Here is a 26,235-nt window from a genome sequence, read left to right as displayed (position 1 = left end):
TACGATCCACAAATACGTACAAGAAGCTGAATAAATTTGGAAAACCACGAGATTGTGCCTGCCTTAAGAAGTGAAACCAATAAGTACTGCAGACATACCTATACTGTGATAAAACTACCTTGTAAATTAAAGTGCGTACTACAAATAAAGACAATATATGGACAATTTCTCATATTATGAACCAGATACCTATCCAATAACCATCGTGATTTCAGAAATCGTTCCCGAAATCTAAACAGTAAGCCACAGTAAGGCTGAACCCAGCTCACAATGATGTCATAGTCGCTTGGAGGTTTGTTCCAGACATATTTCAGAGTTATGAATATTCGAACAAACTATAACGTGGTTCGCCAAAACGTAAATAATTGCAGTGATATAAAATAGCCGTAAAGATATATTATTTCCACATTCACAGTTATTTAACACGCTATGGCGGAACAGCACCATAAAGGAGCGCCAATCAAACATACAATCAATATCAGGATCCTCGCTTGTAAGAGCTAGACGAATCCCACCGAGCTGCAACAAGAGTAAGGAAAACGACCAACCAACGTTAGCCCGACATGCATTGAAACGCGCGCCACGCCATTCCTACAACTCACGTCACTTTAGAACGATTCTTGAAAAGTAGATTTTGTAACAGACGAAAACCATCATGCTAGTCAAAAAAACAAATGCAAATGCTGCCGGTTTTGTTCGAAACATTAAAGGCTCTTTAAAATGCACATTTAGGAGGGAGCTTATAATCAAATCGAAAAGAAACCTCTTTGTGTCTTTTATAATTAAAGGTTAAAAGAGGTTTATAATTTAAAAGTCTAATAATAAGCACAAGCGTTTAGTTATACCATAGTAATTTGTAAGGATAGTAAAGGCTAATTGCACACGGATTTTTTACAAAAAACCGAAACCGTCTCTACAACTGTTTGCATGGCAATAAATTGAGTTGCTCAGAATTTTAGTAATCTGAAGGTAGAAAGGGTCCGCTTGGCTAAGTTTATTGTGTGGCGTATGCAGTAGAAAGGAATGTAATAAACTTCTCTCACAGTTGTCAAAGCAAATATCGCTTCCATTTAAATAATTTATATAAGGTTAGATGCGATTATTTTTAATATTGTGCAATCATTGACCTTTTAGATATTGTTTGCACAAGCAATATTAATAATCTTTGACTGACCTTGAAACGTTTAAAATAATAGATGTCAATGAGCCCGATTTGAGATATGCGGTTGTGTAGTTTTTAGTTTTCGTCCTCTAGTTCCCATTTATATTTTTCTCTCCTTAGCGCATTTTAATAGTTACACTCTTGTCTATCGTGTTTTAGGTTTTTTGCATTTTTTTTGTCTTGCGATAGTCCCTTTTGTTGCCACTAACTTTGTCTCCTCGCATGTGTTGACTTCACGTTCTTACTTGGTTTCGAGTTTTAAGTACCAACTTAAACCTAAACCTAGTAATTTTTGTATTTATGGCTTTTTGTTTTCATCTAAAACTCTCTTGTGCGTTGTTCCTTTCCATTTTATCACGCGGAGCTAATATGATTCCCCGAGTTAGTCGCATTTGATTCTACACTTATGCTATCTTTGTGTTACTCTGCACCAGTCATTATCTTGTTTAGGTCTTTTTCTACGATTAGTGCACTTGGTGTTAGTAGTCTGTTGTATTATGGATTCTTTTTTACGTAACTAGATATTCGGGGCACGAAGCTATTTTTTAAAATAAAAAAGAGGATTTGTTTTGAATATGCCCAATTTACGTACCGTGTTTAGCTGATTTTTAACTGTTGGGTTTGGTGATTAAGTCGCTTTGTGCTTTTAGTAATTCTTAGTACTGTTTAATTTTACGGTTGTTTTAGGGTCTGGAGCTTTTTGGGTCTTATCTTTTACATTTGGTCTTTGTACATGCTTACGCTGCCTGCGACAGCTTATTAATAGTTTTGGTTAGGTTATGGACGTATAACCCAGCAGTGATACAGTTCTATAGTTTTTGATTTCGAATTCTAAGTATTTAATTCCACGTCATCCTTTGTTTGATCCCATTTTAAATTCTGGTGGTGAGATATGCGCAATATTTGTTTTATCACTTTTGTAATGTTCCATATAGTTATTCTTATGTTTTAGCTAAGTCGGTTACTTGCACATCAATGATTCTTCGGACATGTTTGATACCCGTTCTCCTAATTTATTCACTTTTGCAACCAGTCTTCTTATTTGGTACTTCTGATTGTCCCATCATTCAAAGACAATGGACAGACTTTATTGGGAATCGTGGAATATCAAACAGAAGATGTAATTCGGAATCCTTTTGTTCATTTCTTTATAGTTAATGAAAATGTGTGTGGTGACATGCATGATGGAGCTTCTCGCACCTGTTGCTCTCGTGAAATGTTGATAGGTATGGCTGAAGCAAGTGAACATGAACTTAGAAGATTATTGAATAACCTGCTGGAAACAACCGCTGAAAACTTTCGCAATGATACTATTGTTTTGAAGTGTAGGTGATTCTTCTTGTCACCTACGTTCATTTAGCGTTCGTTGCTGATACTCTCGGTACAATAATGGAACAGTTACATAGCCAGCTGCGTACCGACTTCAGCTACAAGTTCAGATCGCATGAACAATTCTTCATAAATTTCTTCTCTACTATACAGTTATACTTATCCGGCACTGTGGGCGGTCTTCCGCACTTGGTGTCCTCGTTCTTTGATGAACTTCTCTGGAGAATCACTCAAATCCTCTTGAATACAAATTCAACAGACAATTACACGAAGTGTGTGGTCGACTCACTGAGACCCAAGCAGCCCTTTCTCCGATTTCCCTCAATCATCACAAACATGACTATGGAGGCTTTTCCACCCATTCGTGCGGCAATAAACTCTATGGCCTTTGCTCGAGAGACGCTTCTTGCTGCTTCTATCACTGTTAGTTTGCCATCATTGTGGTACTGTCTTCACATTAACCGATAATTTACTATCCATCGAACACTTCTACGTATTTTGAACTTTCGAGAATCAATTTGATTATTCTTCAGTTCCCATTAAATTTATCATTATTTTAGTTAGTTTTATTATGGTTGTTTCGAATTGGTTTTTTAAGTCTTGCTTAATTCAGGGACTCTAAATGTTTCGACTTTAAAGCAATGCCGGTCTAATAATTTTTCTTTTATCCTGCACTAACAAACAATTACTAAATGTCATACAGATACATCTCCCACGGGAATGTTTTGATGAATATCAACGTCTCAAATTCTGCAGTCTCTGTGCTGGCATTATGAATGCCAGTTTGTGCGAATCTACTTGCGTTCGGTTGGCTGAAACGTGCACACCCCAGCAATTGGCTTTGGGCACACAATGGAAGAAGTTTATTGGTAAGTTATTCCCTCATTACACTCGAAAGCTTTCTGCCATTTGTTTGTATTAACTATCTTTGAGCTACCATTTCCTTTACACATGTATAGGCTACTTTTATCTCGCTCACCCAGTTTTATTTCTAGTAAGAGAGCTCAAAGCATCTTAATTGCATGGTAAAATGCGTTGAGTATGTCTTCAACTAAGCAATGACTAGTATTGAGATGTTTGTAACCAGTAAAATAACACTGAGTTTTCGTAATTATAACCGACCCGCTAAGCAAACCAGACTTGATGCTTGGCATTCGAATGTAAGTTGACACATTTGTATAAATCAGTAATATTTCTTATTCAATGAAACTAATTCCTTAACCTTAACCTTTGTTTATCGTTTCGGTGATATCAATTATTTTAAACCACCCATAGCCTTCGTGAAGGCTCCTTTAGTTCTAATTAGATCTTGGCCCTCGTTTGTTTGAAACAGAAGCATACGTAGACTTGTTGTTAACCTGAAATACAATTAGAGGCGACAAGATCTCTGCATCTGAATTGAGTGCATGGCGTGCAAGATTAGATGTGCAACTACCCATTTTCTGATATTTCTTACCGGTAAAGTTTTCATTTTCCAATTCGCCCCATTAATGGACCCTAATCGCCCAATAGTCCCGAAATTCCGTCCGGTCAACGAAAATGAAATCTTCTGAGCTCTTGTAAGGAGAGGCTTTGTGAGGGAGCAGATTAGCAAACTGCTATGGAATTTCCAGTCATTCAAGCTGTCTGGGCCTTAGTATTAACTTCGCTTTAATTGGCATTAGCGTCGTTTGTTGGTGGATTAGTCCATCACAAGCTCTGTTGTCTATTCGATGATTTCCTCTGTATACTTTATATTCGGTTCTTTAAAATTGAACTGCGTGGTAAATCGGATCATTTAGTTTTTTGTAAAATTTCAATGCTAGAATTACTTTGATTAAAACCGTACGATTCGATGGTTTACAAAGCCGTGTTCTCAAATACGCCTCCCATTCTATCTGCTGAAAATTAATTTTACTGGAATTGTGAATTAAAAAACGGAAACAAATTCTTGGCCTTGGGTACAAGATGGACAGATTGTGGATTCTTTGTGAGGTTTGTTATTCAATCCTTCAACCAATCGGTGTAAGGTGATTCGTGCTTCAATCGCTTTAGATAGTGATGGGCAAATTTTCATTGGGGAAAGAAATTTTTGCCCTACTTTCAAAAAAAGATGCTGAAATATCAAAGTTTTCACACTTCTTTGTTTGGGGTGTACACTCCATGCAAAGGACGAACCACTCGCTACATTCATGCAGAAGACAAGCTTGGAAGTTTGGCATATATTGTAAGGGACTGAACCTCTTTTAATCGCTTGCTCTACGGTGCAAGACAAAGTCATTGTGAAAGCGGTGTGCCTAAAGTCACCCACTTTTTCGACCTAATCGCTCTTCAAATCGCATTCAACTGCTTTATCTCAGGGGCAGTGTAAGGAACTCCGTTTAAACCCGGTGGCTGTCATAGGGGTTCTTACACTCTGGTCCAACATTTTTATCAGCCGGTTCTGCTCTTGCGAACACTTATGCCTTTTCAAATGCCTCAGCTTCATTTGAATGTTAACCGGTTGATTACTTATGCTTCGTTTGTTTTTTTTTTGTACTCATCGAACGGCCGCGTTAACGTTCCGATGCTGTTGTCACAAATTACGCCCCCTGTCACCATCAAAAAAATCCCTTTGATGGTCCAATAGTGCGCACGCGTATAGCATAATGCTACATCCTATATATCTCACAGTGGTTTTGATAGTAGTACCTAGAGGTGCTTATTTGTCGGTAGCAGTGGTGCCAAGGATTACTCGATCATCCGCTCCAGCGTCTCTCATAAAATATCAGATATCAATTCGCTTCTTTTGATAAAAATATTGTCATTGTTATGTGAACATTTGCTCTTCACTTGGGATCAATAGATTGAATTTTCCCACCTAAGGGATATCTTATCTATTAAATATTTTTCAGACGTAGTCAGTCTTCGCATTCCTGGTCTACTTGCAGCATTGCTTTTGTGCAATGTTTGATACTTGTTCTAGTTTGAACTGCATTTTTTAGATGGAGTTTTATTCTAAAATAGTTCTTTCAAACGGTTTTTATGGATATGGCTATCTACCACAGTGAGTCAAAGTTTCTTCTAGTTGCGGAGGTGCTACACCTTGTGGCAAATTTCCTACACATGATTGCTTTTATAAATGTGCGCACCCACCCACTTTGTCCGATTATAGAGATCTCGTCAGTAATTTTTTACTCTCAATTCTACATTCTCCTCTACTTATGGAGTTTAGCGTAATTTGTAAATAATCCATGGATAAAATCTGTGGCATGACATTTCCTTTTGCCCTTGTTTTGGCACGGATGTATATTCGGTAGCCCGATTTCTTAAGTGTTCTCGATGCATTTCCTGTCTAATCTTGCGTGCCGTATGTAATTTTCACTCAAGGATCAAGGATAAATTTTTCCTGCAAATCACCTAGAATGAATCTACCAGTGTAATTGAACCTATTTCCTGCTAGGTTAATGCTAATGCCTTGAGTCTTTCTATTCTTCAGCTGCCTTACAAGAAGTTATGAATTTGGTAGACAAGTTTCCCAAAGTCCACCGTCCCCTTCAGATGCATCTTACAGATGCAATTATGAGTCTGAAGTCGGTCTACAGTCTTCATGAACAGGAGGTATGTTATATATCCTTTGTAGTACGTAGACTCTCTTTTCTCATTATTGCTCCGATCTTTACACAGAGTTTTGTCTGACATATTACTTTACTTTCATATCTATATTGGAACTATTTAAAATCATGAGCAGATTGAGTCGTAGCCTTCACGAGTAGGGCCTCACCATGGACCCCTCACCAAACTCTTAGCATAAACATGTTTTAAAACGACTGGCAAATCCCGTGTTTGCACCGTTAAATATCTAAAGGATATTTATTTTAAGGAGTCAACTAACAAACATGGTTGGCTGAAGTATTGTGCTGCTAGTATTTTACGCAAAAAAACGCAGAAATGCATTTTACTTCCGTTTAAACGTCTGAGTCAAGCAGATCTTGTGCAGACTTTCTCCACTGCGTAAGAGCAGACAGTATCTCTTCCAGAAATGGAATGTTATTTGACCTCGAAGTGACCTTTACAGAGTGTTGACAGTACCTGCTAATTCGATGAATTTTTCGGCTTTTGAATGGTAGACAAAGTAGAAAACTACAGCTGGTATTTAACCGCATTCCTCACTACCTGCGAAATGTCGCGCATCTCGGTGACGCCATCTCCCCCTTTTCCAACCTTGCTCCATGCTACTATTCGTCTGGCATTCTTTCTGTGAAGAATTACTTCGCTTAACCTCATGGTTGTAGTATTTCACCTGTCTAGAACACCCACGGCTGTCTCCTTATGGCATTATTCAATCTGGTGTGCAATTCTCTTTATCTTGAAGCTCTGATACAACTTGCTACTCTCTCCTGACCAGCAACAATCACTTCAGGTTGTTCATTTATGCTATTACCTGTAGATTAAGTCGTAATGCCACGTTAATTGCTTGAGAAAGAGTTAGTGCATGCAAAGTAAGTCTTTTGGGTAATATTAAGCCCTACGTGCTGTTGTTACTTATTTCAACGCTTAAAAGTGTCGAGAGCCCTCCAAATGTTACCCTTACAATGTTTTGACGATATAAACTCGCTATATCGTAGCAACTTATGCCAATTGTAGAGGAGATAACAGGTACGAGAAAAAAATGAAGTCTTTCCACAGAACGATAGTTTTAATTGTGGCTAACAAAGAAGCACAGCCGGCCACTCACAATAGCACCATCCCGATTAATTCCCATTAAGCAAGCACTTTTCACGAGAATTGGGGCGGAGTTGGATTGCCGAACTAGCGTTCTTCACGGTTAATTTGAGCGTTTAATATTCGTAATTTGCATTGAAAACGTGGAAAAGATAGTTTGGTAAGCGCCAGTTGTGCACTGCTTGCCAAACAGCGTAAAAAGCTTCATAAATGTGCGCCCATTTCCAGATTCTTCCATTTGGAAGTTTCTGCCAGATGAGCGCAACTAAGTGGTTTATGTGGGAAATAACACTACCATTTCACATCCACACACGAAAAGACACTCGACTTTTCTGAACGAGCAAATGGACATGGGTTTAGCAGACAACTGTCTCCACAGCAGCTGGATATAAAGTACATTCCCAGCAATAACAACTAATGTTCTTCACAGTCGTTTGCCATCCCGCGCGTTAAGTGTTTATGTCTCGTTTCGCCGGTTTGTGGTGGACATGGAGGGAGTTGAGGGGGACAGCAGAGCGGTTGACCTCGGCTCCCCGATCGCTTGATATTCTGTCTAATGCAATCCAACCTACTTCAAAATAGAACCTGCCTCTAGGAGTCAAACTTCTCCTTGTGCTCTCTTTTAGACTTCCTCGTTGTTGTCGTCATTCTTTCACTCCAACGTTGGGGACGACAAGCCTTTTTGGCGATGCACCTTTTAACATCCAGTCTGATGTTATGCGCGACATTTGATTCCAACAAAAGAATAGATCTATCATTTTAGTCCTTTTGTAATCTTTTCTTTCCTGTAAAGCCCCTTGAAGCTTGTTTCTTGAAAGCGAATTGGCAGCATAAAAAAGGGCTTTTTTCATATCACACAGATTCTCGGAAACTGCTCGTCGTCCTTCTCCCAAGGCGAGAACGTCACAAGTGCGAGCGCTGGTGACAGTGGCCGTGAAGGAGGTGGTCGTTGGCCTTTTAGTGGTCATCGGCGTGCGCGGCGCCAGTCGCCCGTCATCTACCATCAACCATTCAGTCCTCTGCGGCCCCACGCCTTCGAGGCGAGGCCTCTACCAACGGTGGCTCTTGGTGAACAAGGCATCGCTAGCCTCCAAGCCTGGGCGCGCGATGTCAAACACCAAGTAGGTTCCTCTCCCTCTGTTCCCTTCTGCGTCCTGATGCGTGTATACGCGTGGGAATTCCTTTTGAAATGTGTGATTGTTGGAGAGGAGGAAAGGGTGCAGATTACACCTGCTAAACTTCATTGCACCTTTTTAATATTAACTTGGTGGTACCGCACACACTGACTTCGTTTTTACACTAACATAATTTATTCCAATCTTTATAAGGAAGAGCGCGCCTTCCGACTTGTTTCGTAACGCAGATACTAAGCACTTTTAAAGGTCTGTATATGTGTGGATGTGTATGAAACCTTTATATCCTTGATCGTGCTTTCTGAGGGAGAGGAACCCGCGACGAAGGGTAGCAATTTTCACGTGGTGTTGCCTCTCGTACACTTCATTTCCAATGTGCATATCCCGATTGCATGGAAACTTTGATGGAAAGTCCTTCTTTGTGGGTCTTTTTGTTGATTGTCAGAATAAGCAATTATATATTGCAATAGCATTGCCGAATGGAATGAGGGCTGCGATAATTGATGTTATAATTTAAATCTCATCTTTGATTTTCACCCTAACACCTTGGCATTTAAAACAACTAGGACTGTAACTGTGGATGCATAAGTTTTTTTTCGTTAGCAGTACTTTATTTTGGTGAAGCGGTCGCTTAGCCGCTGAACAATTAGGTCAAAGGGCTTCAAGTAGAAGGGCAACAGAAGATAAGGTTGTACTAGTTGATGAAGCATCCCAATAATTTGTGGCCTTTACCTAAGTGCAGTTTGTTTTCCTAGACTTAACGAATAACTTCCGTTTATTAATTCGATGTTACTTGCAGTACTCATTCATGGTTTAAGGTCTCTACTTACTGGAACCCTATTGTCTGTGTTATCACCACTTTCCAGCCATTTGTGGATTATCAATGACCACGATAGTTTTACTCGCTAGCTCACAACATAGGCCCATTGTTACATTTGGTACATCACTACTTCCTATTTCTGTTTATCCCTGAAGGTAAACTAGTTAAGCATCAATGCCGGGAAATTCACAGTAGTGTATTTTTGTGAGCGCGCCTACCCAATCAAATGGTAGCATGTTTCGTTCATACTGGTCAGCTCACGGATTGGCCACCGGTAGGCTATAGAAGATGATAAAGCCTCCTCTGCCACTCAACCCGGAGTTTATTTTTGGGTAGATTCGATTGGAGGGGAGGCGTAGTGACTACAAGGTGTGTGTTTAGGGGGAGAGCAGCATTGATGCTGATAATGCGCCCCTCGATGTAGCAAAATGCCACCCTGATCAGGCTCTGCAGTCCCCACTTCAGATGTGTTAACCTACCATGTGCCGTACTTACTTTGGCCTCCACTGGGAGTTTTTACTTTTTATGTTCTTTGATTAATGGGGAAAAAAGTTGAGGCTAAGCGCGGGGGCTCAATACGTCAGTTTTTTGCCGTGCGTTAAACGGCGCCGGGCATCCGACATCAATACCCTTATCTGCGGGTGACATACAGACATGCTAGTCAACACACTTTCAATAAATACGAACAGTTAGAAAGCATACTGTATTGGTTTATCACTTTGATGCCAAAGTAATTTTCCTTATGCTTTGAGGGTGAAGCTATGGGGCTTTAAGGTTCTTCACTAGCTTTAGATCCCCCGCTTCACACAGTGAAATTGCACGTTAAAGTCAAAGTTGCATTTTGACTTAGTTAAAGCAGACTTACTTGGATATAGTTGCATTTGTTTGGGAATTGGGATAACTGTCAAAATGGATACATTCCTACTGGCGTCTCTAATGCGGTCTCGTTGACACTGATTAGCCTCAAGATTCTCACCGAAAGTCGAATGCAGGCGTACCGGTCTCTTATAAATGAATGATTCAATTATTACTCCCTTCGGATAGTAAATTGGTAAAAGTAATTCTTTGTAATTGTGAAAACGCAGCTTAAGCAAATGGTTTATGTTGGTAATGCGGTTTACAAGGTGTCTTGACTGCGCTTCTTATAGTGAAATACAATGTTAATTGTAAAAAAGGGCTCGTGACTGCGAGAAGACAGGGTGATTATAAGCAGCGTGAAGCAGTCGTTCTTCGCGGTTAACCTTTCTCCCCTTTGGTTTCAAAAAATGAGTTCAGCTAACAGCATCTCTTCTTTCTGCCTGTTGAGTCTATCTCCGTGCCAGATGGAGAGAAAATGCGGTGCCATGCCTCCTGACAGTGGTAGGATAAACTTATTTCAGGCCTCCCACGACTCCCCTGATTGTAATCCCTTTTCTTGTTGCTGTTTTACCGCTGGGGCTTCCCGAATTCTTTAATCTGGTTCATTCGAGGCACGCGTCGGTCACCTAACTTACCTTTTCCATTTCTGACCATCCAATTGTTGAATTGACTATTAGCATTGTCCCGAAATACCGTGAAGGCATTCAGTCGACGATTTTGCAGACTATCCTAAGCGCCCAGTATTACAAACTGCAACCAGCCAATCATACATGGAAACCGCCCCTTCGACTGTCAAAGGGGCTACTTTTTTGATGAGGCGCCTTTATTTAAGCCTTTAAATGACGTACAGCGTTTGCATATATGAAACAGCAATATCGCGTAAAATTGCCTTCTTCCGCTCATACCTTTAGTGGTCCATGCTCTTTTCCTGTCGCCTAGCGACAAATGTCTTGGAGGCGAGCACACGTACCGGTCCAAAATTTTGGTATCTGTTGCTGAGGCCTAGCTTTCTACCTCCTGCCTCCTGTTGGGCGGAGAATAATTACAATTTTATCCCGTATGTAAAAAACTGGGTGATCCTTACCTCGCAAACTTTTGTCCATTTTGCGTCTGGAAGTTTTGCTCATTACCTACCCGGTGTTGGTAAATCAGATTGAACTACTGGATGGCATTAGTTGCAGTTTTATAATGCGAGCTCAGCGAGTTTTCCTCTACTTTCTTATTTTGTTAGTGCTTTTTCTGTAAAATTCTTTGTGATGCTACTGACGTCTCCCTTCTTGAGGTTTTATTACCTCTCAATAGCCTTGATTTCCTTTCCACTCTACTTGATCATCAAATTTCAGAAAGTAAAATGGAACTTTATACTAAGATACCGCAGACTTTTTGTACAGCACTGTCTCTTAGGCGTTAAGAATAGAACGAAAGCGTGGTGGCATATGTTTTACATGGAATTTTGCATGTCGATCCCCAAGCAGTTCTTCGTGCTTGCGAATCTTCTGTTATTTTTATGTGGTTTTCGAATGTTAGCCGTTTTGCTTTCGTCCGAAAACCCAGGACTCTTCCACGCCACTGCTCTGGATTCCCTTGAGCTTCTTTTATAATTGTTTTCCTCAGCTTGCGTGGCCTGGTTGGAATTTTCATTCGACTCATATCCTTGCGTTGACATTATGTACCGCCCATATTTTAGTTTTCCCTACTACGTTTTTCTTGAGGTTTGTCAAATGGCGTTCGCATTGGAGTTTTCGGATTTGTTTGCAGGAAAAGCTTGTGAATATCACGATTGCCACTCACAGTGCTTCTTTTTTCGGCAAATGTGAGTAACAGTTTCGGGTAAGATGCATTTTTAATTCTTGCATCGGACTCAGTAAGAAACTGAGAAATTGGGTAAACTTACGGTGGACTCAAACATAGAATTATAGTTGTCTACCATTAATTTTTTTCAAAAGAAAGGCTGGCATTTAAATGAAAAGTATGGTTAGTTCCATTGTAGCTCATGCCTTCCTCCCCCTCCCCAAATCGCATCCTTTTGTGGCAGAAAGCTTAATGTTGAGACGTTTTTTGCGAATCAACACACCGAATTAATTCCTCTTAGAGGTGATGATTGCAGCCTAATAAGCACCGCTTTGTTTGATAAGTGGGCGAAAATTGCCCCTTCCTTCGCTAATAAGTCACTTCGCATCGTAATCTTCTTTATTGCCTGCCTTGTAATATGGCTGATCAAACACGAACTCAGATAAACCTTATAAGCATTGGATGAATCTATAACGAAGAGCCGTGTGTATTTCCCCTTCGAACTGAAGGGGTTTATTCGTTGGGTGATAAAATAATAAGGAATTCAAAAAAATCTAATTCCATGCCTACTTGGATTTGTATCACAGCCTTCATTTATGTCCTACGAGGTGTTTTCTCGCCATTTTTTGTGATGAGAAATACCAGCATTTTTGGAGCGTTGAGAGAAGAAAGGTGGCTCATCAACCAGTGGGCCCGCACACTCATTTTTGACCACCTACACCACCGAGAGTATTTGCGGATGGGCACTGCTCACGCGCGATAAGCGATAGCACTTTTTCTTAGCAATGCAGGTGATGCACCATACCTGCTTTTCGTTTGCCTCGAGTATTCAGGCCAAATGCCTGGAGTAGCTGCGGTGAACGAGAGGACGGCAGGCGGCTAGACCGAAGAAAAGAACGTGCAATATTGGCTTTGTTCCTGCCTCATTTTGTGCGTGCAGCGCACACGCATCACATACGGCGAGGTGGTGCGTCTTTGCTCCGTCGTAGAATTGGATTTGCGATGGGTGTGCGTGTGCGTGTGATGAAATGTCGGTGTGTGTAAGTGTGCATTCGCGTATTCCAACGTCCGCATCTTGTATTTTTGCTTGCCCTTCCAAAGAAGAAAAAATTACTTACTCAATTCGCAATCATTTGCATTACACCCCACCTCGTACAAGTATCGCTGATTCTTTAAATCCTGCGTTAGTTTGCCTCTACGTTCATTGGCACGCTGTTGCCCATTCCATATGCCTTTTATTTCAGTCGACTCTCAGCACTGATCGAGCGTTAACTCATAAGATTCCTATATCATTAACCGCTAGCGATGGGATGTGGAGTAAATGTTCTTGATTCGGATTTATTAACGCTGCCTTACTTGTTTGAAGCACTCGCCTAGCTAAAGTATGAGAAATCAATGAAGTAGGCCTTACTTTTGATCTTTCCACCTCAGATATTGCATCCAATTTAAAGGTACCACTCCAATTGAGATGCTATACTCGCCAAATGCAGAAACCTGCTAGAGTGACTTAAGGGCTTGTATTCTCCACAATGGTAGTATCTTCTACGCTAAAAAAAAAATTTGTGGAAACACTGCTTATCTATCTTTTCTGAGGTTAGCTTCATACTCCCTGTATTTACTGATTTCTGTGGGACTAATAGTTTTAACTACATTACCGACTCCTTATTCATTGCAGTGGTCGTTTTTTGATGTACTAAATAGACTGTAGTTTTTTTCGTATTTCAAACCAATCAACTCTCATGTAACGGCACCCATTTGTTGTCCAGAGATAGCAAGATGCTGTCCATTCCTTTGATCAAATCCAAGGGCTCGTGGCTATGCATCTACGATAGCTTCTGCAATCCTCAGCCCTGGTACAATGCGGGTAGTGCATGTAGCCTCTAACACCACCACTAGGAAGCGGTGAACTGCATCCAATTTATCCTCATACGTCTGTCTTGTATTTTTGACACTGCCTCGTACTTCTTTGCTGCTGTTGCTGAGTAAAATATGTGAGTCAGGGATGGTGCTGTCAAACCGCCGTCTAGACTAATTATAGGACTCCACTCCAGTTTTGTGGGCTTTGGTGTGGGCTCGCTGCCACTATTCGTCCGCCCTCTCTATCCAAGCCACGTTCACCGCACCCGTGTTTTTGCAATGCATTATGTTGGGATAGATGGATGAATCCGGATGAATAGTAATTTATATGCACAGCAAATGATTGATCACTGACCATAAAGCACTCCTCTGTATTCGTCGTAAATGTGTGAAACTGGAATTACACAAAGTGGAAGATGAGATGGGAACCACATTTTAAGTGTCAGTACAGGTTATCGCACTTAGTGTGCCCTACTTATTTCTTTACGGCGTTGTTATGTTAAACATCCTCCCAACATCACGAAACGCCAGTAAATCAATGTCCGAGTTTTAGCTATTAAAAATGAGGTAAAAAAAATATTTGCTACTCCGTCCTACTGCCATCAAAGATATTGTTCTCATCATGCTATTCCATTCATTCATTTATTCATCAATTTTCTTACCCATTATCAAATGAAGCGTCATCCAGTCTCCCAAACTCCCTCCTTGCATCCTCCGCGAAGGATTTCACTTCGATAATTTTAACTCCATTTGTTCGTTTTTAAATGAATGGGAAGTCTTATTAATTTATGACTTGATACAACAAGAACAAAATGAAATGTTTTGTTTTTGAGTTCCTCCAACAATTGCTGCGATGAGGTGGTCCTTTGTGGTGGTGGACACTTTTGATTTTTTAAACAATCATTCAGTCGCGTTGCATGACGGTTGAATGGAGCGGTTGCACTCTTTTCATTTAACACGAAGTATGAGCACAATTTATCCTCACTTTGCCATGGATCTTCTTGTGAGCATAGGTGCAAATGAAAATGTATGCACTAGCATGAAGGCGACCGCAGCGGGTTAATGCTTATTCTGGCCGTTTCTATCAAACGTACTTTATTTCCGTTTGCACATTCTGTGTCGCGATTTTTTATATGGCATCTACAAATTTGATTATCAACCCCCCATTGTCAAAAACCATTACTTGGTAAAATTATTACTCTGAAGCATATTAATGCCGTCAGTAATCAGATCACCCCATGGGTCTTGGTTTATGGATGTGTGCAGTCTCGTACTCCTTCCGCTCCCACCGTGTTCACCTCTCATCCCACACATCTACAGTTAAAGTACTCTTGAACATTATTAGCTGGTCGGCTGGTTATGCATCTTCCTTTTGGATACTCTTTAAAATCGCCGTATCAATTATCAGTATTACTTCCCCATAACCCATGCATAGTTCCGTCTTTGACACATCCATATGCTGAGATTTGTTTATTTTTTTGAAAAATCCTCCCGACTTTACCTCTTATTATTGTTCTATAACTGTCGAGCAGTGTTTAGCTAAAACCTTTTTTTTTGTTTCGTGCTTTGTTATGAAAATTTGCCTAATATTCTCTTCACCGGCGGATTCGGTCACTGCCTTGAAATTTCTTACTGAATGTCTCTTATGTGGGCATGTGTAGATATGGACTGAAAAACTGAACTACATATTCTTCGCCGGAGTGCATTTCATCAAAAAGTTTCCATGACTATGCGAAAATATTCTACTAAAATGTCAGATCTGTGAGTAAGTTTTTGGGCTGGATTGAACAATATAACGAAAATGAATTGCCGGGAAAAAAAACGATACGTATTACGCAACTCTGTTTCTGAATGTGCATGTTTAGCCAGTACCGTGTATCCGGTAGATTTATTCCAATAGATAGCCTGTTGTCATTTATCATGTAGTTGTTGGAGCTATCCAAACTTGCGTCTTGTATCTATGTTGATCTACCCGAATGATTGCATTACGTAACTTTTCATTCCCACTGACTATCCAAAGTGTAGCACTAAATAATGTAGGTAAATTTTATGCAGATAACTCACTACACCGTACTGCGCTGCTTGTACTCCAGTACGCTAATACTTTGTTTGTACAAGTTTTTCATTCTTTGACGTACGTTTGTATGCGTAGTAAGATGCTGTACGCTTCTCTTGCCACTAATAAATTATTACCACCTCTCGCATTGGCGCATGCATACAAACGTTGGCACATGGCAAATCAACGTTCTTTTCTCCAGATAGGAGCGAATCTTTGGAGTTCTTAATTTTGCATACCATATATGATCGTGTCTTGGGTTTCGTGCCAAGGGTTCCAACGTGATTGTTAGCCTTTCATGTTCTAATCAAATCTTTATTTGTTTGTTTAACATTAACTCAGGGGTAGTGCCAGAATCCCCCTGGGTGAATTCAATTCGTGCCTAGTCTACTAAATCTGCAGCCACCTGATTTCCCCTCGTCCAGAAGAGTGCCCACTTGTAGTTTGATCAACGTTTTGCGGATCTTACATAAGTGAGTGCTGTTTCATTACTCCTCATGTTGCAAGTCGACGGAAGCAGCCGCTTGGTGAGTGGAAGTCGCGCGCCGAGAGTGTCGCCGAGTGTACACACTGGATGCCCGCGTGTTCACCAACCCTTCCAGTGGATGACGCACCTGTGAGTTCCATGCAGGTCGGGGTCGTCCGCATCGTCATCAAAAGTTCACGTATGAGATGAGAGATTTCGACTGAAAGTTGATTCGGTTTCGCATACTTCACGCACTATCCCTGTTCTATTTGGTGTTTTCCCATCCCTTCCATGATGCATCACCGAGCAGAATCGTGCTTTTCGAAGATGGCAAAATGTTTCATTTGTGTTCGAAGCTTCACCACTGTAAAAACCTCTCACACTGCGTAAGCTTTACTTGTCACATGAATAAACACTACAAACAGTGAATGTTAGGTGTATTGTGAAGTAAACCATTTCTAAGAAATTATTTTTGGTTCAGTGCTTGTTGATTAACTTTAGACATATTCATGAATGAAATTAACTAACTCTGAGGAGTCTCTAAACACGTGGTAGTTCTGTTTTCACTCTACCTTTATATTATGCAAGATGAGAAACACATTACAAAAATAAGGTGCCGTTTTTTACAAATAAATCTGGCAGTATTATTATTAAGTAATTGCATAGCAAATTTCCTGATTTTTGAGAAACGCCATTATCTGGGAATAGTATGATTTCTAAGACTATGGGAAATGAAGTGGATTAACTTTCCCATGTACAGCTCGACTCGGCGAGTAGTATCTAGGCGCATCTAGCCTCGTTTTTTTATGGTTTCCTTTCCTGTCTACCGGTAGAGTTATAATGTTTTCGTATTGTATGCGATGTCTACCATTCCTCCATAAGGGGATTAAGATTTCTAACTTTTTGCATTTTTTTTGCGGACACACAGGCCTGAGCTGCCCACTTTTTTTGTATAACAATAGCTGAACCGGATGTATGGAGGTGAGTTACAATTTCACTTGGGCCCCCATGAACATGGCATGTAGAGGTGATGGGTCTGCGTGTGTATGTGTGTACGCATTTGTTCGGATATGAACCTTTGCAGTAGTTCCACTAGCTCCTCACGTGTAAACACGACACGGGCGTCGTTTTTTCACAACATAGACACCTGAGTAGCACATTTGAAGCGATTGCATCAGTACATTAAACCTGAAAGTTACAGGCACTAATTTCGTGCTTTCGTGAATTTAGCGCAAATTTAATTTGACATAATAAAAATTAGTCTTATTTGAACTCCTCAGTGCTTTGTTAGCAGCCTATGGCCATTTGTGCTTGCAAAAACCGTCTGGAATGATAGTGAGAATTTTTACGCATTTTAATTTCTACCGAAAGCCGCAATGCGTGTGTGATTCACTCACACCTTCAACTCTTCGCATTTACACTTAATGAGGTTGATTTTCCCTTTTGGACACTACGCACCAAAATCCTGATTCTATTTCATTAGAAGCGGTTAGCGCCCATTATCACAAGCTGCTTTGTAATTAACTTACGAATTGGTACTTTTTATGTCAACCAGAAAAGGACGATGTATCTGGCAGTAGATGTCAGCATTATCAGGAGAGCAGTCTCTCACATACATTGCCACCTAGCGAGAGCACAAATGCGAGTGAATTAGTTAGCCGCCGAATAACAGTGTCTCGTTTCGCGCCCGTACCACCGACTTGGAGCAACTCTCCTCTGCCCGGTGTGCCTGCCCTCATTCCCAACGTCTCCTTAGGCGGCGGGAGGCGGTCCCAGTGGTTTCTGCCTCCCACGCATACACGCACGGGCGAGTGTGCACCACCTCTGCGTTATCTTTATCTTTGCTAATTTGACTGCGCCTGTAGTGTATAGTTGGCCAACTACATTACTGACCATAAACAATCGCGTAGTAGATTGTCCCTTCCGGAGTACCACAGGACTTGACGGATTCATGACCACCACACTGTCCAATGTCTACTTTTAGTAATTTTTTTCCAAAAAACACCACCAAAGTTGATTTTGACTAAATCCTATGCCCACCCTGCCATCTTTCCTCACTTTTATGAAAAATTGGCGTTGGTGCTCTAAAATTGCAGAATATCAGCGTTAAATAATTTAAGTACATATCACATTAACGCTGAGTCCTCCCCCCTTACCAAACTAAAGTTAATCGTAACAATTTTGGCCCTTTCTGCAGACCCTGACCTTAGTACTGTTTCCTAGTTCTATGTACTGGCGTAGGTTATGTTTCGCAGTAAGCTCTTTGCAACAAATTGTCTGCCTCATTGGACCCATTAAGTCATTATTTACTCTTATATTGACTGACACTTTGAAAATGATAGCATCGTCTTTCCTCAGGCTGACTGCATAACATCCATGCCATTAAGTTTGGCTATGCAGGCCACACTTTTAACTCTTTTTTATAAATTTGAACATTTCGTCTATATCCTCATAAGTTCGTCATTATTTGGGTGAGGCAACTATTAGATTTTTGTTCTCCTCGAATTTACCATTGTGGTCTCCTCCTCTGTGTATTCTTATCTCAGTGCCTTTGCTATTCGTTATTTTTTCCCTGTTATTATGCAATTGGTTTTTGCGCTGAGCTCTGGTAAAAAAGAAGACTCGACAGGTTTGTATGTAGATAATTTGCATTAGTAGCGCTAGAATTTATAGTCTTATGAAAATTACAAAGAAAACCCGAAGGGCATTTCCATGATTTAATCCAATTTTTCGTTAAAGGGTGGCATTTTGCGGAATCAGTGCTTCCTGCCCTTGTCTTCCGACACTGGCATTTATTGCCGGAACTGGGGCCATTGACTCTGCCAAAAATCCACCTTATCAACAAGATCTATCGTCCACCGCGATTCGCGTGCCATTCTGTTTAGAATGGAACTTTTCGCCGTAGAAATTCAGTTTTTTTGCATTTTTGACAAAGACCGAATTAAATTATGCAGGATGGTGATAAATGAGATGATTGTAGGGCTTTTATTTCTAACTGTTAGCGTCTGTCTTTAAGGAGTTAACTTTGAAAACGACGAATGATTCTACATTTTCTTAGTAAATTCCACCTTCTTCTTACCACATGCATACAAATTAAACCGTCGTTGTTCTAGGAATCGAAACATATTTAGGCCTTAAAGGCTTCACCGGTGGAAATGGACCATATGCCCTTAAGTTGAATCAGAATGTTTCAAAAAGGTTCACTTGAAATGCTACACTTTAATGGTTCACGAAATATCGACGAGTGTTTTTTGTGTCTAAGGCTTTATCAAAAAATTAAGCGATAATTTAAAATTGAATCACACGTCATCAGATGAGAGCTCCAGGAGAGGTGAATCATTGCGGCATCGCGTTCAGCACGAATGACGAGGTTCGGCACTGCTTGAGCATAGCACAAATTTGCATTTGATATGGCCATCTGTCGACGTACCTTCCGAAAAATATTTCATCCTTACATAAACGTTGGTCTGCCCCTCAAGTGGCTACCTACATAGTGCAGGCCAATGTTAATAGATGATTCTTAGCCTTGACATAAACTTTGTTTTACCGTCATTTCCCTGAGTGGAGAAGATCACAATTTTCCTTTACAGATTGAGGGCTGGGTTGTCACTCAAGATCCTTAGTGGAAGTCAAAGGAGACGGCAAAATTTTCCATCACTTCAAAGTACTCATTCCCATTTAACCTTTATCGTGTTATTCAAACCCAGGCACACAAGACTCCACTATCGCTTCAAAGAAAGCCTCAGAGAATGTGTGAAAAGTCGGACAATTTCTGTTGCTCTAGCTAAGGTCGGTCTCACAGATGTCACATTGCATTCGTTTCATTTGCTGTAACTCAAGAGTTTTGTGTGTGATTCACAACCGCCAACTTTGTGAATACATAAACCATTCTGGACAAGTATTTTTGAAATGCCCTGATGAGGCGTCCAATTTTTGTCGCTAATTATCAATTAAATAAAAAATTTTTCATTATTTTGCAGTACAATAAAGTGGCCCACCTCTTCGCCAACTTGGGCTTAGAGATCTGCAACTCCGAAACGGCAAAGTCACCATTCGGGGGCAGCTTTGCTCCTTCTGACACCTGTTGGAACGGAACTTCACTTGTCTCATCGTGAGTAGCAGTTCCCTTCATCGTGCATCGCATGTACCAGTAAAGTCATTTTATGTCGCCACTTCCTTTAGCTCTTCTCCCCTACCCAAATCCTACATAACTTCGAATCGACCTAATTAAAATGACGTTGGTTGTGTGTTTGCAAACATTTTGAAGTGCCTCTCTGTATATCGAGGTCATCTTTGTTACCATCTCAATTTCCGTATTACTTTTTTACCTGACACTTTTCTTCAATGGCGTCACGTTTGATAAACATCTTACCAGACTGTTGGTCCTGTCTAATAGACCCCCTTGATTATTTGTTACCATCTGGCTTTTTATCAGGCCATTGGCATTTTGGGAAATGTTATTTGCTTGTGGCTTCCACGTAATTGATCTTATCCAACAGAAGGCTAGTACCATATTACTGGCCAAGACATTCGTATCATTTCATTTCCTCAAGTCGCGACAGACTTAGTAACAGTTAGTTTGGTAATGATGACACTAAAGACATCTTTTTACTAAAGTCGACATAAAGTAAGTGCCTTTTATCCAATCTAGCTTAAAACTTGAGCAGTCCCTTAACGAAATATCTTTTCATCACGGGGTATCAGGGTTTTTATGCAGGGCAAAACCAGTAAATGGCGATTATCTACTTTGAACCCAATTTCTCGCAAAGTAAATAAGATTTAAAAGTTTGAACTTTGGAATGCGAACTGGGGCATTTTTGCAAATATAGTCGTACTTTCCATGCAAAATTTTGACTAATACAGCTAAAAACTTCATCACTACTCATTCATGCAACTCCCACCTATGATGGATTTTTCTGACCTCCGTAAATCCTCTTCGAAAAAAGACCTAAAAGACGCCTCAGGAATCCACTTAGGAGTGTGCACAAGCATGTCGGTAAAGTTCCCCTTAGGGTACTCGTCTGAGCCTTGGAGCATTTCGTCAGTTTGCATCGTCCGGTGACAAGATGTTTAGTAGGAGGACTGGCAAGCCCTCGATTCCGTTTTGTGCATTCAAAAATTGACTTATCTGACCGTCTGTCGATATTACCACTACTTTGGTTTTAATTGCACAAAACGTAAAATAATGCTCCTGCGATTTTGACTGCTCATTATGATTCTTAAAGTCAACCGAATGGATGAGAGGATTCTCTCAAACTTGAAGTTTTTTTTACAAATGATTTTTCTAGTACCTACGCAGTCATACATCCACAGCATCTATTCCTATCACATCCCTCTAGAATCATCTGGTAGTTTTACACGTCCACACTACAGTGACGACTCTAACCTCAACTTACTAAAAATGAGTAAATAAGGAGTCACACTGCACAAAGTCAACAAGTCTCATGGTGGAGTTGCTTCGTCCGCCTGTCAAATTGGTGCATTCTGCACTGGCACCCACGCCCCCATGATGACATAATGGTGGTGTTGGGGGTGTCGATCCACCTAGCCAACTTGCCTTCACTTCCGGTTTTGACGTCATTTTTCACAGAAGGGGACCAATTTCCGCGTGATATTAACCAACCAATAATTTTTTTTAAAATTTGTTCACGATCTAATTAATCGTACGTCATGTTGTTTGAAAATGTGTTTTATCCACGTTCTGAAGTATTTTATGTGAGATTGTGTGATCTGCTGTTTATCTGTTTGTACGAAATGCATTCCCCGACTACTCGTTTTACTTTTGCATCCCTCATTAAATGAACTGTTACAGAGCGAACTAGAATTGTACTCCTTGTGAGACATAGAATGTGCAGATTCCATAGCCCCCTGTTGTGTGCTGAACGTACGGAACTTGAGCTTCTACTACTGGCTGAGGTGATGGGGCAGATGTACACGTTTCTGCTCAACGTAATGGCAACTCGACTTTCCTCCGTTGGCTTCGTCCACGCAAAGCCCTGTGCCCGTGGGGCGAATGTCCACCTGAATGCGTCATCCGCCTGCATCACTGATGCCCTTTGTCTATCCTCTTGCCTGTTTTGTTGACACACACGGAGGGTAGTGCAAATGCCCTCCCTGCTCAGTGGACGTCTGTTACATCCCGCTTTTACAGTGAGGTATTATACTGCCAAGGCAACTGTACCTCCATGTTTAGAAATTCCACTATTTTACCAATTTTATAAAAATCGAAAGACAAGTTATTATTGTGTTGGAAAAAAGCTGCAGTTGCGCAGTCATGTAGCATCTTAAAATGAAAAACCCGTTTTCTTATTCAATTCATATTGGACTCAACTGTGGCACTAAAATGAAAGATTCTGAGTGGAACACTCGTGGCAGTTGCAGTGCATGTCTACTCCATGCATTTTTATCCCGCCTGGTGACGAGTACCCGACGTGGCACTGATGCTGGCCAGACAACCTGCCTTGCACCCTATGATGCCAGTATAACTGACAACGCATCACTCGTCATCAAAAAATTATTTTGGAATGAGAATTGACTTTATTTCAACAATCTCAAGTTACTAGGCTCAGTGTTAGGTAACTGGTTTCCCTTGTACTAACAAGAAATTTGGTCGCCCCCAAACCACCCTCATGTATAGCGAGAAGTTTATATTCACAACTAATGCACTTAACTGCTTCAATATTTGTCATTTCTGGGCCGCACAACTCCCTTTGATACAATAATCACACGCTCAAGTGTCGACTTTGGGTTAATCTATTGGAAGACCTCTAAGGTATGTAAACCCTAGGTAAATTTGTCCACAAATGAATGTAGCAAGCCTTCATAACCCATAGGTATAGCTGGTTGCAATCAAGGATATCCATTTTTTCCTTAAAATTCAATTGCACAACAGTTCATGTCCTGCATTTATCTTATAAGCTTCACCGCCGATCGAGATAAATAATAACAAACACCATTTCGCCATGCGGAATCTGCTGCTTCTACTGAGTAATGTCATCGTGATATTTCTCCTTGATGGCGGAAGGAAAGGTACGCGTTGTAATAACTAGCGTTTTGGCTGTTTGGCATGTCCCTCCTTCTGCGGGAGGGCGGGAATGGCGTCGTCAAAATTCTATTTTTAGTTGTTCGACCACACTCAGGAATCTTTAAGAAATAGCATCCTTGCAGCGAATCATTACAATAAAATTTTACCGAACGTCTTGGTGTATATGAACATCGTGGGGCAAAAGTCACGCTCGGCTTACGGTGTGCTAAGTGCTTTGCCTATTGTTTCCTCCTGCTATCCTTTGTTCTGTCATATTCCATTTGGTCATGCATAAACTGGTAACTACCCAGTAATTATACAATTATTCCCGACATCTTCATTTCCAACTAAATGTTTTATTGCTACTTTGCAGGCAAGTTGTAGAATGGTAATTAGAGTAAAGGATTAACCCAAACTATGTTGGGAGGCAGTCATATTAATTCCACCTTACCTAGCCTCTTTCATCCAGGGCGGCAATGAAATCGTATGTGCGCCGAGGCCAGTTAGCGATGCCCACCGACCCAACGCTGCGCCAGAAGGAGCTAGGACTGCGGAGGGCAGTGATTAACTTGCAGCGCGTGGCGAGCTCAACTTTAGTGGACCCGGAAGTTCTGCAACTGGCGGATCCTGCTGCAACCACCCTCAAGGTCGGCCGCAATGAAGTGCCTGTGAACTCGGATGAGGAAGCTCTCCGCAGCTACCTCGTTCCCTCCAACTCAACTGAGGCCAGCTTGGTAGGTCTACTTTCTCTGGTTCCTTTGAAACCACCTCTACTTACATTTGTCTAATTTAGTATAGCGATTCCCTATAGTGTTGCCTATCTCCTTTCCTAGGTGGGTACATTATCCATGTTCTTAGTTACTTCAAAATAGGTATTTATGCTGGATAGGTTTAAAAATCCTTTTTTTATAAGACTGTTGTGTTACTTGATATTTAAATGCTTCATCAACCCATCCAGACCGGTTATTTCATTATATGATGATTCAACCTTAGCATGGGGTACGGGAATTGGAAATACATAAATCGGTCTTCTTAGTGTATCTTTTCGCGTTATTTTCTGTACAGGTAATATTGTCTGTCCTGCAAATTCTGACATATGCTAAAGCTTATGCATTTGGGTTTCCCTTGAGGCTCATAATGCGGCCGCTGCCGCACTACCGCCGTGGGACGTGCAGCCACCGCTGCCTGGGACACCTTTGAATGCTGGAAGTGTCAGTAGAGGGGCGGGCTTCGAGCCGGACACGGAGACAGGTGAGGAGGGGAGTGGGTACGGCGGTGGAGAGGTGCCTCTGCCCTACGGTAGTCCTTTTGCACCCCCCTTGGAGAATGATCTTCGCAATCAACCTCTGGGACTGCCCTCAGCCTCACACCCCTTGCCGCCCGCTGCTGCTCCCTCCGAATCCACTGCTACCACCCACAGGCCATCACTGCTGCAGCCGTCAAACAACTTTGTGTCTGGTGGCGATGACGAAGATTTCCGACCGCGGATTGAGGTAAACTACTGACCTCCTAACCTACCCTTCTTTTGTATCCCATAATGGCTTAGAGATATTAGCGGACTTCACGAAATCTTGTAATCGCCACAAATATTGTAACTAAAAGGACCATCAGAATTGTCAGCTATTGTGCAAGCACCAGCGTCTTGTTAGGCCATTGACTTGTGTGGAAATTGTTCGTGCCGCCAAGACTTCGGAAATGACGTAATAGGTGTTGGCTGCAAGATCTTGCCAAGTTAAGGTTTATATTTGCGAAATATGTCTGCTTTAAGAAAGGTAAAAAATATCCCAAGAATAAATCATCCTTTAATCATATATTTACGTCAATTAATTAGCAGTATATTGCTTGGCAATTATTCTGTTTTAAAACGAAATCGAAAGAGCACAATCAGATCTGTTGAAGTTATTGTCATGTGTACTACGTGAATGGCTAGGAATCAAATTAATCTCATTACTAGCCCTGTCTCCTCTACTGTTTTCCAATGACAACTTTCTAACCTCGATCATTCACCTTAACTTGCCCGATTTGTGTCCCTTTACCATTCTTCGACCATATAATACGATTGTCTATTACAGCTACAATTCGATGATGCCAACATTACACATGAATGTAGTTTTTTGTTTCGTTTCTCTGTAAGTGTATATCCAACGTTCGGTGATCTCACGGCCTGCAGCATTTGCTCGCAACATGTGCCGCCTTCTGAATGTGTAGGCCTACGCAAACCAGCCTTGAACATCTGGTCTTTCTCTCTCTTTAGTAAACTCCCGTGGGCTTTGTCCCTAATAATTGCAGGAATTCATAAAGTAGTTTACCATCATGACTGTATTGACATCATGCTTGAAGTTGCGATGTTAATGGACTCTAGGTAGAGGTGTGTGAAAGACTGACCTTTCCGAGAGAGCATCCCTCCAAGTTGGACGTTGTTTGGGTAGTGGCGACATTTTTCGTGTGTCTTTACTTCCCCAAAATAGTTCTCGCCTTTGTTGGATTTCACCTACTCGTGTGTTTCCTATTTGCAATTGAGTGGTATAATAGAGTTTTCAAAAAAAATTGATTGAAATAAGCCTCCATTTTAACAAATGATCAACCTGTCTCTACTACATTGTGCTCATCCTAGGCGTTCTCGACTATCTATCTTCACTTTCTGAGCATACCTCTGCAGACTATACATTTCTAAATACCTGCCAGATGTTTCATCTACCAATATACATGTTTCGGTCGTCTTTACTTCACTAACTTGAATGCAACTTTTAACATAAAATATAGCCATAAAGACATTTTTCTCCTATCGAGGCAACTATCCGTCTTTTTTAGGTATAAATGTTAGGTATTTTTGCCTTGCCTAGACGAGAACAAATATGTACTCAATATTACCCCATTTGGATCAATAAGTAATTGACGAAACCATGAGAATGCATACGTCTTTAGACCTTCCTGATCTTCAACATCCCTTAAATTTTATAAATCTGAGATATTTTGGCGCGTCAACTTTTGCATTGAGTGCTATGTGAGATTCTAAACGAGGAAACCTCGATGCATAATACACGTTTTTCTTCAGA

The 26,235-nt window shown here is 40.9% G+C and overlaps 1 protein-coding gene across 1 annotated transcript in view; it reads left to right on the top strand. All coding sequences in view use genetic code 11, as the record gives it.

Annotated features, from left to right (window-relative positions):
- Positions 1–429: 429 nt before the first annotated feature.
- EGR_00317 (Glypican-4) overlaps positions 430–26,235 on the top strand; it is a gene marked incomplete at both ends in the record, with an annotated part of 26,380 nt that continues 574 nt past the window's right edge. Inside the window, 11 exons of the mRNA XM_024489566.1 lie at positions 430–493; positions 2,317–2,487; positions 2,523–2,914; positions 3,195–3,360; positions 5,949–6,070; positions 8,035–8,295; positions 10,897–11,042; positions 16,197–16,305; positions 20,136–20,266; positions 23,649–23,913; positions 24,310–24,672. Of these exons, the coding sequence (XP_024356244.1) occupies positions 430–493; positions 2,317–2,487; positions 2,523–2,914; positions 3,195–3,360; positions 5,949–6,070; positions 8,035–8,295; positions 10,897–11,042; positions 16,197–16,305; positions 20,136–20,266; positions 23,649–23,913; positions 24,310–24,672 (2,190 nt within the window). The remainder of the gene's footprint in view (positions 494–2,316; positions 2,488–2,522; positions 2,915–3,194; positions 3,361–5,948; positions 6,071–8,034; positions 8,296–10,896; positions 11,043–16,196; positions 16,306–20,135; positions 20,267–23,648; positions 23,914–24,309; positions 24,673–26,235) is intronic.

The sequence above is a fragment of the Echinococcus granulosus genome (assembly GCF_000524195.1).
Source record: "Echinococcus granulosus chromosome Unknown EG_S00001, whole genome shotgun sequence".
In the NCBI taxonomy this organism is placed as follows: domain Eukaryota; kingdom Metazoa; phylum Platyhelminthes; class Cestoda; order Cyclophyllidea; family Taeniidae; genus Echinococcus; species Echinococcus granulosus.
Note: the sequence above shows the minus strand (reverse complement) of the source record. Positions and strands in the feature narration are given on the sequence as shown.